Below are 12875 nucleotides of genomic sequence, written 5' to 3' on the forward strand. Positions count from 1 at the left end.
ATTATTATATAATGAAAGAGGTGTCAATTCATCAAGAGGATATAATTATTGTAAACATATGTGCTCCCAACACCAGAGCACCCAGATATATAAAACAAATATTATTAGACCTGAAGGGAAAGACTCTAATACAGGAATAGTTTGGACTTCTACACTCCACTCTCAGCATAAGACAGATCATCTAGACTGAAAATTAACAAAGAAACGTTGGATTTACACTGCATATTAGACCAAATAGACCTAACAGAAATTTACAGAACATTTTATCCAGCAGCTAAAGAATAAACATTATTCTTAATTAGCACACAGAACATGTCTAGTGTAGACCATATAGTAGGACACAAAACAAATCTCAAAAAAATGTTAAAAATCAAAATCATATCAAGTATCTTTTTAGACAACAATGGAATAAAAACAGAAATCAATAACAAGAGACATTTTGGAAACAGTACAAATACAAGGAAAGTGAAAAACATGCACCTGAATGACCACTGAGTCAAGAGAAAAATTAAGGAGAAAATTTAAAAATTTCTTGAAACAAACAGAAATCAAAACACAATGTACCAAAACCTATGAAATAAAGCAAAATCAGTGCAGATGGAGGCTTATAGCAATAAATGCCTACATCAAAAGAAATAGAAATATTTTAAATAAACAATATAATGATGGATCTCAAGGAACTAGAGATGTAAGAACAAACAAAACCCAGAATTAATAGAAGGAAATAAATAATAAAGATAAGAGCGGAACTAAATGAAATGGAGATGAAAAAGACAATACAAAAGATCAACAAAATGAAAAGTTGGGTTTTTAAAAAGATAAATAAAATCAATAAGACACTTGTAAGACTAATCAAGAAGATATTAAGACTTAAATAAACAAAATCAGAAATAAAAAAGATATTACAACTAATACAGAAATACAAAAGATCAGAGATTATTATGAAAAACTGTGCACTAACAAACTAGAAAACCTAGAAGAAATGGATACATTCCTGGACAATACAACCTACTAAGACTGAATCAGAAAGAAATTAAAAAACTGAACCAACCAATAATGAGTAATGAGATTTAATCTGTAATAAAAATCTCTCAACAAAAAGAGTCCAGAACCAGATGGCTTCACAGCCAAATCGTACCAAACTTTCTAAGAAAAACTAACACCAATTATTCTCTATTCCAAAAAATAGCATAGTAGGGAATTCTCCCAAACTCATTTAATAAGTGGAGCATTACCCTGATACCAAACCCAGAAAAGTATACAACAAAGAAGAAAATTACAGGATAATATTCCTGATGAACATAGATACAAAAATCCTCAACAAAATATTAGCAAACTGAGTCCGACAACATTTCAAAAAGATAACACACCATGATCAAATGAGATTTAACCCAACGATGTAAGAATGGTTCAACCCATATGAGTCAGTAAACATGATACATCACATCAACAGAATGAAGGACAATGTGATCATCGAAATAGATGCAGAAAAGCACTGGATAAAAGTCAACATTCCTTCATGATAAAAACTCTCAACAAACTAGGCACAGAGGGAACATACCTCAGCATCATAAGGAACACATGTAACAAATCCACAGCTAACATTACACTGAATGGGAAGATCTGGAGCTAGACAAGGATACCCACTTTCACAACTCTTTTCAATATAGCACTGGAAGTCCTAGCCAGAGCAGTCAGGCAAGAGAAATAAAAGGTATCCATGTTGGAAAAGAGGAAGTCAAATTGTTCCTATCTTCAGATAACATGATCTTATATTTAGAAAAATCTAAAGACTCTACCAAAACACTGTTAGGTACTATAAACAAGTTCAGCAGAGTTGCAGGATACAAAATCAACATACGAAAAATCAGTAACATTTCTATACATAAATAATGAACCAGCTGAGAAAGAAATCAAGGAGGCAGTCACATTTACAATAGCTAAATAAATAAAATGAACAAAACGCCTAGGGATAACTTTAACCAAGGAGGTGGAAGACCTCTACAAGAAAAACTACAAAACATGGGTGAAAGAAATGGAAAAGGAGAAAAACAAATGGAAAGACAACCCATGCTCATGGATGGAAGAACTAATATAGTTAAAATTACCATACTGTCTAAAGCGATCTATGGATTCAGTGTGATCCCTATCAAAATACCAATGACATTTTCCCAGGAATAGAAAAAAAATCCTGATATTTGTATGGAATCAAAAAAGAACCCAAATACCTAAAGCAATCCTGAACAAAAAGAACAAAGTGAAAGGCATCACATTACTTGGCTTCAAAATATATCACAAGGCTATAGTAACCAGAACAGCATGTATTGGTACACAAACAGACACACAGACCAATGGAAATGAATAGAAAATCCCGAAATAAGCTCCCACATTTGCAGCCAACTAACTTTTGACAAAGGCACCAAGAAGATACATTGGAAAAGGACACCTTCTTCAATAAATGGTGCTGGGAAAACTGGATAGCGATACTCAAAAGAAAGAGGCTATACCCTTATCCCTCATCATATACAAACATCATCTCAGAATAGATTAAAGACTTAAACATTACGTGAAACTATGAAATTACTATAAGAAAACATAGGGGAAACACTTTAGGACATTGGCTTGGGCAAAGACTTTATGCCTAAGACCCCCAAAACAAAAACAACAAAAACAAAAATAGGCAAATGGGATGATAGTAAACTAAAAACTTCATGGCAAAGGAAAAAAAAAAACAACCAACCGAGTAAAGAGACAGCCAGTTAAATGGGAGAAAGCATTTGCAAACTATTCATCCAACAGGGAATAATATCCAGAATATATGGGGAACTCAAAAGAAAACAAACAATTCCATTAAAAAGCAGACAAAAAGCACGAATAGACACTTCTCAAAAAAGACATACAAATGGCACACAGATATGTGAAAACATGCTTAACATCACTAGTCATCAGGGAAATGTGAATCAAAACCATGAGATATCATCTTACCCCAGTTAGAATGGCTATTATCAAAAACACACACAAAAAAAAGAATAATCACAATAAACACAAAAAAATCAATAAGTAAAATCAATAAGACACTTGTAAGACTAATCAAGAAGAGAGAAGACTTAAAAATCAAATAAAAAGATACTAAAACTGATAATACAGAAATACAAAAGATCAGAGATTATTATGAACAACTATACCCTAACAAACTAGAAAACCTAGAAGAAATGGATACATTCCTGGACAATGCAACCTACCAAGATTGAACCAGAAAGAAATAAAAAACCTGAACCAACCAATAACGAGTAATGAGATTTAATCTGTTGATGGCAGTGAGGATGTGGAGAAAAGGGAACATACACTGTTGGTGGGAATGTAAATTAGCACAGCTATTATGGAAAAAAATATGGCAATTTCTAAAAATACTAAAACTAGAACTACTTCATTACTGGGTATTCAATCAAAGAAAAGGGAATTAGTATATCAAAGAGACACATGCACCCCCATGTTTATTGTAGCACTATTCACAATAACAAAAATATGGAATCAACCTAAATATTTTAAATGGATGAATAGATAAAGAAAAGGTGGTATATTTACACAATGGAATACTATTTGCCATAAAGAGAGAATAAAATAATGTCATTTGCAGAGACATGGATAGAACTGGAAGTCACTATGTTAAGTAAGCCAAACACAGGAGGACAAATATTGCATGTACTTGCTCATAAATACGAGTTTAACAAGTTTATCTTATGGAGGTAGTTAGTGGAATGATATATACCAGAGGGTGGAAATAATGTGTGTGTGTGTGTGTGTGTGTGTGTGTGTTGGTGGGGGTTGGGGAGAAAGGATGAAGAAAGGTTGGCTAATGGGTACAAACATACAGTTAAATAGAAGGAATAAATTCTAATGTTCAATACTAGAATATGGTGACTATAATTAGCAACAATATATTGTATATTTCAAAATAGCTAGAGGTAAGGACTTGGAAAGTTCTCAACACATAAATGATATACACTTGTGATGATGAATATCCTAAATACTCTGATTTGATAATTACATATGCTATGCATGTAACAGAATATCACATGTACTCCATAAATATGTATAAATATTATGTATCAATAAAAATATTAACCAAAAGTTAGTGTAGCTATATTAACATAAGACAAAATAAATTTTAAGGCAAAGTGCATTATTAGGAATGAAGAGGGCTGTCACAAAGTTATTTTTTTAAGTCACCAGGAAAATACAACACTAAATTTGTATGAATCTAATAATATCGATTGGCCTCAAGCAAAAATTGTCAGGCTTATTCAAGCTCATAATCACAAAGTGATCTTTTTAATGCTCATCTGATAAAATAAGATTCCTTGTGAGTTTTTATTTGTCTCCCTGCCTATTCCCCTTTCTAGACAGTATCTAAAATGTTTAATTGTCTTTTTCTATTTAATTCACAAGTATATTTTAAGGATAGAACAGTGTCTGGCACATAACAGCTGCCTAATATATACTTGTTGAATATTGGAATTATTTGAGATGAAAAAAAGATAATGACTATAGACATTGCAAAATACAATTAACAAGCATAATCCAATCAGCTCTCATGGAACCTACACTTCCAAGCTAGTAAATGTACATTCTTCTCACATATATGTGAAATGTTTATTAACACCATGTACGACCATATTATTTGATCACAATAAAATTAAGTTAGAAATCAATGATACAAACAATAAGATTCCCTGCATTCTAAAATGTAAAACACACTTTTAAATAGCTCAAAGAAAAAACATAATGAAGAATAGGAAACAGAACTGAATGGTAATAAAATTGCTAAATTTCAAAAATTGTAGTAAGCTAAACACTACCTAGAGAGAAATCTATAGATCTATATGCTGATATACAAGAAAAGGAAAGGATAAAAATTGATGAGCTATACATCTAAATTAAGAAGTTTGAAAAGACCCGAAATGTAAACACAAGAAAATACAAGGAAGGAAATAATTGAGAACAGAAATTATTGGAATAGAAAAAGTATACACAATAGATGTTCAAAAGTGCCACAAGCTGGTTCTCTGAAAAGAGACAAAACTCTGGCAAGAATGATCATAAAAAAAGATAAGGATTAATATTAGAAATAAAAATCAGTCAAGTTCCAGATATAACAGAGATTTAGAAAAATAAAATATTAAGGAATAGTTGGTGCAATATATTTAAAGCAAAACAGAATGGACAATTTTCTAAAAAAATACAATTATTCAAACGGATCCACGGAACAAACAGAAAACTTAAATCAATCTGAAATCATTAAATATATTCAATCACTAGTTAAAAGCCTACTTACCAAAAATACTTTCTAGGGCCAGATGATTTTACAGGTTACTTCCACCAAACAATCAGTTAATAGTTAATCCCTATCTTTTGTGAAGGGTTCCAAAGAACAATAAGGACTTATTCGCACCTCAATTTATGAAGCTTACAGAACCTTGATATTAAAACCAGGTAAAAATAATATAAAAAGGAAATTTATGGGTCAATCTAACTCATTAGCATTTGCTAAAATACTAGCAAACATAAGCCAAGAACTCATAATAAAGAATAGCACATTGTGACCTAATTAAGTTTAATCCTAGGAGACAAAGGACGGTTTAACATTAGAAGGTCACATGAATAGATTAAAGAAGAAGAATCATACAATCTTCCAGGTGAAGAGGTTGATAAAATTCAGCACCTAAGCATGATTTAAAAATGAAAACAGAAACCTTAGTAACTAGAAACACAAGAAATCTTCACCTGATATCAGACATCTATCAAAAGGTATTTTGCTATAAAATTTTTAAAAACATCCTTAAATTAGCCTTAAAATGAGAAACAAGACAAGGATTCCAGCTTGTAGTCAACATTGTACTGGAGGTCCTTGCCAGCACAAAAATGATTTAAAGGAATCAAGATTTCAAAGGAGAAGACAATGGCCAATGTAGGTACATCTATATACTCACTGAAGTCACTGAGAAGTGGCAGCAGAATTCAATACCTTTTTAGAACTCCAAGATTCCAAAATATCTAGATTTTTCAAAATCCAGTTTCCTTATTTCAGTGACTTTTGCTGTCATTAAAATCCACAGTTGTACTTTATGAAAAATGATAGTCTACCATAGCCTTGTTTTTACTTTACACCCAGCTCTTTTATAACATTAACTTTTCAGGTTGACCATGGATTCAATTTTGTTTGACTTCCTGTTTGGCAGCCACCTGTTCCACTCTGCATCTAGGCAAGAAGGCTGAGCACACCTCTGATGATTGCATTAGGATCTCCTGATTCTCTGCTGCTCTGATGAAGGCATGTAAACTAGTACTGAGCTTGGCTGCAGTGTGGCAGACTCACTACTGTTCTCTCTAGAAAACCTTTTATTCTTTATTATTTGCAGAGTGTTTTCATAAGCTGCTCTCAAATAATACTGTCTTCAAAAATCCCATTTGAATATTTGGTAGAGGAGTTAGTTGTATTTAATTTTCTTTCCCGTCAATTCTTTAAATGGCTTGCCTTGTGGTTTTACTAAGTATTTTTGTATTATGAGTCACTCTGAGCAACTGACTGGGAATGTAGGAAGACGTCTTCTTTTGTTATTTTAATTTACTGTGTGATTGACCCTGGGCTAGTCATTGAACCTAATCAAGTAACTTCATTCATTGCTAAATAAAAACAAAAGGCAGTCTCGAAAAATGGGTTAAAATTAGATCCTGTTACCTTAATGACTCACTGTCTTAATAACTGACTCACACAAATTAATTAGCTTCTTCCTAAAACATTTTCATTTGCAAAAACTCTCCTTTATTATCCTTTCCTAGTTGTAGCCCTTTTACACTTCTCTAGCCCATCCTCTCTTACCTCTCCATTTGCTTATTTAACTTTACTGCTAAGTTTCAGTGAAGATCATGGAACTCTGTGATGATCAGCTCAAAATACAGTTTTGATACTGCACATGAGCAACAGAATAAAATAAGCACACAATGGAAAATGAGTGGAAGGAAAAGTGTACTTAGAGGAAGTCCTGATACAAGTTCCAGCTCCCCCATGCACTAGTTTTATGACCTTAAGAAAGTGAGTTAACATCCCTGAGCCTACACTTTCTTATTTATAACTGTATCCTTTTAACCTCAAGGGCAGCTGTTACAAAAACCAATGACAATGAATGTAGACAGCACTTTGAAAAACTGTAAAATACTATACATTTTAATTTACCTTAACTGAATAATTCTATTCACTGAATTTAGTCATAATATGTGAAATTTGTCTGCTCTTCAACAAGAGCTTAAGTGATATCCATTCACGTTAGAAAGATACTTTTAAAATTATCATCGAGTAGTTTGTAAGTATGTAAACAATATATTGGGACAAGAAAGACTTTAAGGTAATAAAATGCAGCTTTTAGAATGGACAGACTGGCTGCAGTGGCTCATGCATGTAATCCCAGCACTTTGGGAGGCCAAGGCAGGAGAATCTCTTGGGCCCAGGTAGTTTGAGGTCAACTACCTGGACAACACAGCAAGACCCCCATCTCTACAAAACAATTTTTAAAAAATTATCCAGGCACAGTGGCATGAACCCAGTAGTCCCAGCTACTCTACAGGGCTGAGGCAGGAGTGTTGCTTGAGCCCAGGAGTTCGAGGCTGCAGTGAATCACGATCACAGCACCGTACTCTGGTCTGGATGAGAAAGCGAGATCCCATCGCAAAAAGAAAAAAAAACCAAATGGATGAAGAATTATTTTCATGCCAGGTGGAAAAGCAAGAAATAATTAGTTAACACTTGAAGATCTTTTTTAGTCTGAGTTTTTATATTTTGAAGCCATAACCCATGGTGGAATTTAAAAATACAAAATAAATGAAAGGAAAACTGAAGAGTAGACAAATTTCAAGGTGCGACCAAAGGAACTATTTTCAAATATGATCTCTGAATCATGTAGAACTTCAAGGAAAAAAATCTGAAGACAGGGACTGTTTCAATTTCTTACCTTTGCTCTGTATTAAAGAGTGCAAAGATGTGCTTGCTAGACATAAAGCTCTTTTCCACATCCCGAACTTTCAGGTTGTCCAAGGGAAGCATGTACTTCTTTTCTTTTTCCTATTATGAGAGAGAGACAGAAAAGAGATAGGGAGAGAGGAGAGGAGAGGAGAGGAGAGGAGGGGAGGGGAGGGGAGGGGAGGGGAGGGGAGGGGAGAGGAGAGGAGAGACAGAAAATTGACTTTAATAAAAGATCTTGAGGCATGCCAATGGCAACACATCACCTGACTTGGCTAACGCTTGATTACACTATCTTGATAATATCATCAAACCCTATTTTGATACCAACTATTAAGGCATAAAAGTTATTAGAGATAGGAGGCCCCAGTGATTCTCAACATGTGGGTTGGAAAAATGGCGGGGTGAAGTGTACAGGAAGAGTTCTGAGATGGAGAAAACACATGGTCCTCTATCCTTTCCCCCTCATGTGGGTCCTTTTAGATGTTTTTAAATGTTAGTTTGATATTAAGACTTTAGCCATCTGTTAATATTTAACAAAAATGTTCTGGTCCTAATTCAATGAGAAATGCCAGATGGATTTCATTTCTTGCTTTATTTGCAGCCTAAGCAGTTTTGATAGCCAGTGTTGGCAGGGAAGTGGAAGCACAGGACCCCAGTATGAAATACCCCCCATAAACTATGATAAAGCATAAAAAATACTTGCTCATTTGGGTCTAGAATAAAATACGAATTCTGAAAAAGAATTATTCCATAAAATTGTTGAGCTCTTTGGGGAAAACTTCATTAGAAGTGGACTGATATTAACTAGAACAAACTCTCTTTCAAAATTAACAATTGTTTAGGAAGAATATGAACATTGGAGAGGTGAGGTCTGCAAATGTGACCAAATTAGTGTTAGTAGAACATTGGATGCCAAAAAATTATTGGAAACATTTACTTTTAGGGACTGGCCCGGGGCAATATTATTTATATGTAAAAATGCCTAACAACGAGTAGGGGAGAGCCAAATATTCAATTTAAGAAACATAGTAAATACCTATTACCAGGGGTATAACAAGCACTGCCCTTGTTAACCATGGTCCTCTGTATGCTCCCAGGCTACATCTCTGGTGTTACCCCTGAAAGAGAGCAGGGCTAAAGTCCAGAGCTGGAGAGAATGCAGACTTAGTCACAACTTTTAATAAACGACTATTAATGCCCATGGGAAATACGTGCATCATACAAATATGTCTGACATAAGTCCTTTTGCTCCTACAGCATATAGATTACTTCCTTGAGAATTTATAGCTCAGCTGCGTAGCATAGAGCTCTTCTGTGCTCCCTAGTCAGTGTGTGGGTAACATGTTGTATTGTAGGGAGTATCACCCGCCTTTCCACTTCCTACTCATAAATTAATCAGAAAAAAGTTGGGCAGAGCACATTAGAATAGCAAAAAGATGGCACTCTACTTGGCTACAAAAAGTCATGTGAACAGGTGACTGAAAACATTGAAGGAAGCTGCTTAGAGAACAAAATGGCTGTTCTGACAGACAATGTCTTCAAAGAAAAGAAGAAACATGAAGGAAACTAAATAGCACTGGGAGAGGCTCAACAATAAACACAAAAAAGTAAAGCACTGTAAGAATAGTCCAACATTTCTACAACCAAAGTTAAGAATATATTATCAAACACAAGAATATTCTAAACAGCAAATACATAATTTAATCATAAATGAGCTACCATAGTTGAGTCCAACTTTCTCAAAACAGTTGTCAAATTATTTTAGGACAGAATTCTAAGAGGCAAAATTCTAGACCTAATGAAAATCTATCCAATACATAATCAAATGAAAATGCTTGAGACCCAGGGAACATTTTTTTTAATTGAATGTTTTTCAGTGCCCTAAATTTAAGCAGCTGGATTCTTTTAAAGCACCATCCTATTCAACCTTTTGAAATGATAGATTTGCCTTTTAATGGGAAATCTGAATTTCATTGTAAAGATGGAACACAATGTCCTTGGCTTGTTTTCTATAGAAATAGGCTCTCTTTTGTACTGCATTCTTTAGCATATCATGAAGACCAAAACTCCAGCAAGTTTATGTCAGATATTAAACACTGGAGAAATACACACACATATGCAGACTGGGGAACATGAAAAATGGTCCTCATATCCAAAGTACTAAATGTCATTTATCCCAGGTTTTTGAGGACATATTGCTAAATTGTTTTATAATCAAAACTTTGAAGACTGACAAAGAAAGAAGAAAATGTATTCAGACATTTATTTATTAAAGTTGTAAGTCAAACAGAGAATTAATGAGACAGCAGCAACTCTAGGCAATAAAACAGTATATCATGGATATTTCTCAAAAGTCTTGGTGCTTTGGGAAAAGAATGATGTTCTGCTAAAAGAACATCATGAATCTAAAATAGCTAAAACAAAAGAAATAGAGGAGAAATAATATACAGAATTATAATTTCCAAAATACAGTCTTAGAACCATCTTAATTAAGAAATGTGCCAAATCATTTTTGTCAGTTCTATGACTGTCTAATAACGTGCTGTCCAATATGGTAGCCACTAGCCACAGGCAGTTACTGAGCACTTGAAATGTGGCTCAACTGGGATTAGCTAGAAATGCAAAATAGACACCAGATTTCAAAAACTTAAAAAGAGAATGTAAGCTATATTGGTAATACTTTTTAATTGATTATATGCTGAAATGATAACATTTTGAATATATTGGGGGTAAACAAAGCATTATCAAACATAATTTCACCTATTTTTTCTTACTGTTTTGAAGTTGGCTGTCAGACAATTTTAAATGACATATGTAGTTCCATTAAATTTCTACTGATAGTACTAAATCCCCCATGTACTTAACTCTTTCCTTCCTCTCATCCATCCAGTTTTCCCTTCTGACCTCCCTGTTTCTGCTATCAGGTTTATCCTTCATTCTCCCTGTCACCCCATCTGAAACCTCACTATTATTTCTGACTCATCATCTTTCCTTGCCTCGTTTACTACTTCAAGACTTTGTCACATCGTGTTTGAAGAATTTGTCCTAGTTCCCCTCCTTTGACATTCCCACAACATTATTCCAGGTCCCTGGCATCTCACAAGCATGTGGTCACAAATGGTCTCCTATCTAGTCGCTTGCCTTCCAATTTCTCTAACATCACTAGAGAAGATGATTTTTGAAAACGATTTTGTCAAATTCATTGCAATCCTTCAAAACTTTCAATAGCTTTCCATTATTTGTGGGAAAAAATCCACTAACCTCTTTAATGTGAGTTTAAAAACACTACAAATTGGCTCAATCCTGATTTGTCAATGTCTCCTTTTCTCCTCCATAAGAAGTTTATGTTTCAACCAAATATATCTTTACCAGCAGTCTTTTCCCAACTTGAGATATTCCTTCAACAGTTCCCTATCATAGCAATGTTTAGTATTCAGAGTTCAGTTCAAATTTTACTTTCCGTGCAAAAGGTTTTCTCAAACTTGTAACCATTTATCTGTTTCTGTCACCTCCCCCATCTCTCTCCCTTATATTCATATAATAGGTATTATTTATTCCATTCATTTCAAACTATGAGAGACAGCTTCAATTTATAACTGCCTTACATTTGAAAATGTATGTGAATGTTGCTTATTTGGAATTCAGAATGTTCAGTCAACTCTCTTGTTTAAGTAGCTTATATATTGTTTAAGCAGCTTATATAAGCTTACATAATATAGTTGTTTAAGTTGTTTTATTTTTAAAATATGTAATATTTGTTATAATTCTTCCCTGACTTGCTCTAACATTCTGAAAGATAACAATCTTTCTCAAGCTAATAAATAATCAGATTAGAAACAGGTTTCATGACAGACTAACAGATAATATTCTATATTATGGAGAAAAACAAAAACTTACAACATGTTTTTTATAATAAATAAGAAATGAAATTTTATATTTTAAACATTTTATCTTGAGTAGACATTTTGAAGGAAGCACTTGTAAATGTCTAACGAAAGATTTTTTAATAGAGATTCAGAAAAGAACTTCTGTGTACTTTCAAAGGCTTCAGAGGCTGAGGTCACTGATTCAACACCATTCTTTTCTTCACATTTAAACATAGTACCTTCCCTTTCCTCAATACAGGAGGGTCGCTAGCAATATTTCTATGGGAGGTATCCAGGATGACAGAGATATTTTTGTTCAAAGAGAGAGGGAATATGAGAGCACTAGTGTAGTGTTCTTTCCTGAATTCACTGGCAAGAGTTAGAAGAAACAGAAGAAACAGGTCAGGCCCAAAGAGGGTGCATCTTTGTGTGAAAGGGGTTTGAGGTAAAAGTAACTGAACAATGAGTAGTAAAAGGCAGAGAAACCAAGGGGGAAGAAGGTGGGAATTATGGGATGACTACAGTATGTGCTCGCTGACCTTGAAAGGAAACCAGAGAGTCAGTGAGAGATAGGTATGGGTTTGGCAAGTGCCCAGTGATGGTCTCTAGCTGGCAGAGCACCATCAATATAACTTAGGCCCTAGAAAGAGATACAATGGATATGAGCAGAGGATCAGATGTGTGGGGGAATAGCTCCTGCATATGCAAAGGACTGGGAGGCCTTTATTCACTTGGAAATTTATACATAGGGAGTTTCATAATTTAAATTATTTGAGTGGCTTTGGTTTGATGGCATCTTTAATTATTGTATTTGTTCTACCTTTTCTCCTATTAAAGCAACAACATCTTCAAAGATAAGACCATGAATTCTTCCCTGTTTCTATATATTATAATGCCTAGCATGATGCTAGGCATAAAAATCTATACAGTGTATATTATAAATGTTATTGAATTGATTTGAAAATGTCTGACAACCAAAGCCAGGTGTTAAG

The 12875-nt window shown here is 34.0% G+C and overlaps 1 protein-coding gene across 5 annotated transcripts in view; it reads right to left on the bottom strand.

Annotated features, from left to right (window-relative positions):
* The window catches only part of DNM3 (dynamin 3), a 556545-nt gene that overhangs the window by 155102 nt on the left and 388568 nt on the right, over nt 1-12875 (bottom strand). For all 5 annotated transcript variants that reach the window (XM_025399962.1, XM_025399954.1, XM_025399946.1 and 2 more), the window contains one exon: nt 8007-8116. In XM_025399962.1, the coding sequence (XP_025255747.1) occupies nt 8007-8116 (110 nt within the window). The remainder of the gene's footprint in view (nt 1-8006; nt 8117-12875) is intronic.

This window comes from Theropithecus gelada, chromosome 1, assembly GCF_003255815.1.
Source record: "Theropithecus gelada isolate Dixy chromosome 1, Tgel_1.0, whole genome shotgun sequence".
Classification (NCBI taxonomy): domain Eukaryota; kingdom Metazoa; phylum Chordata; class Mammalia; order Primates; family Cercopithecidae; genus Theropithecus; species Theropithecus gelada.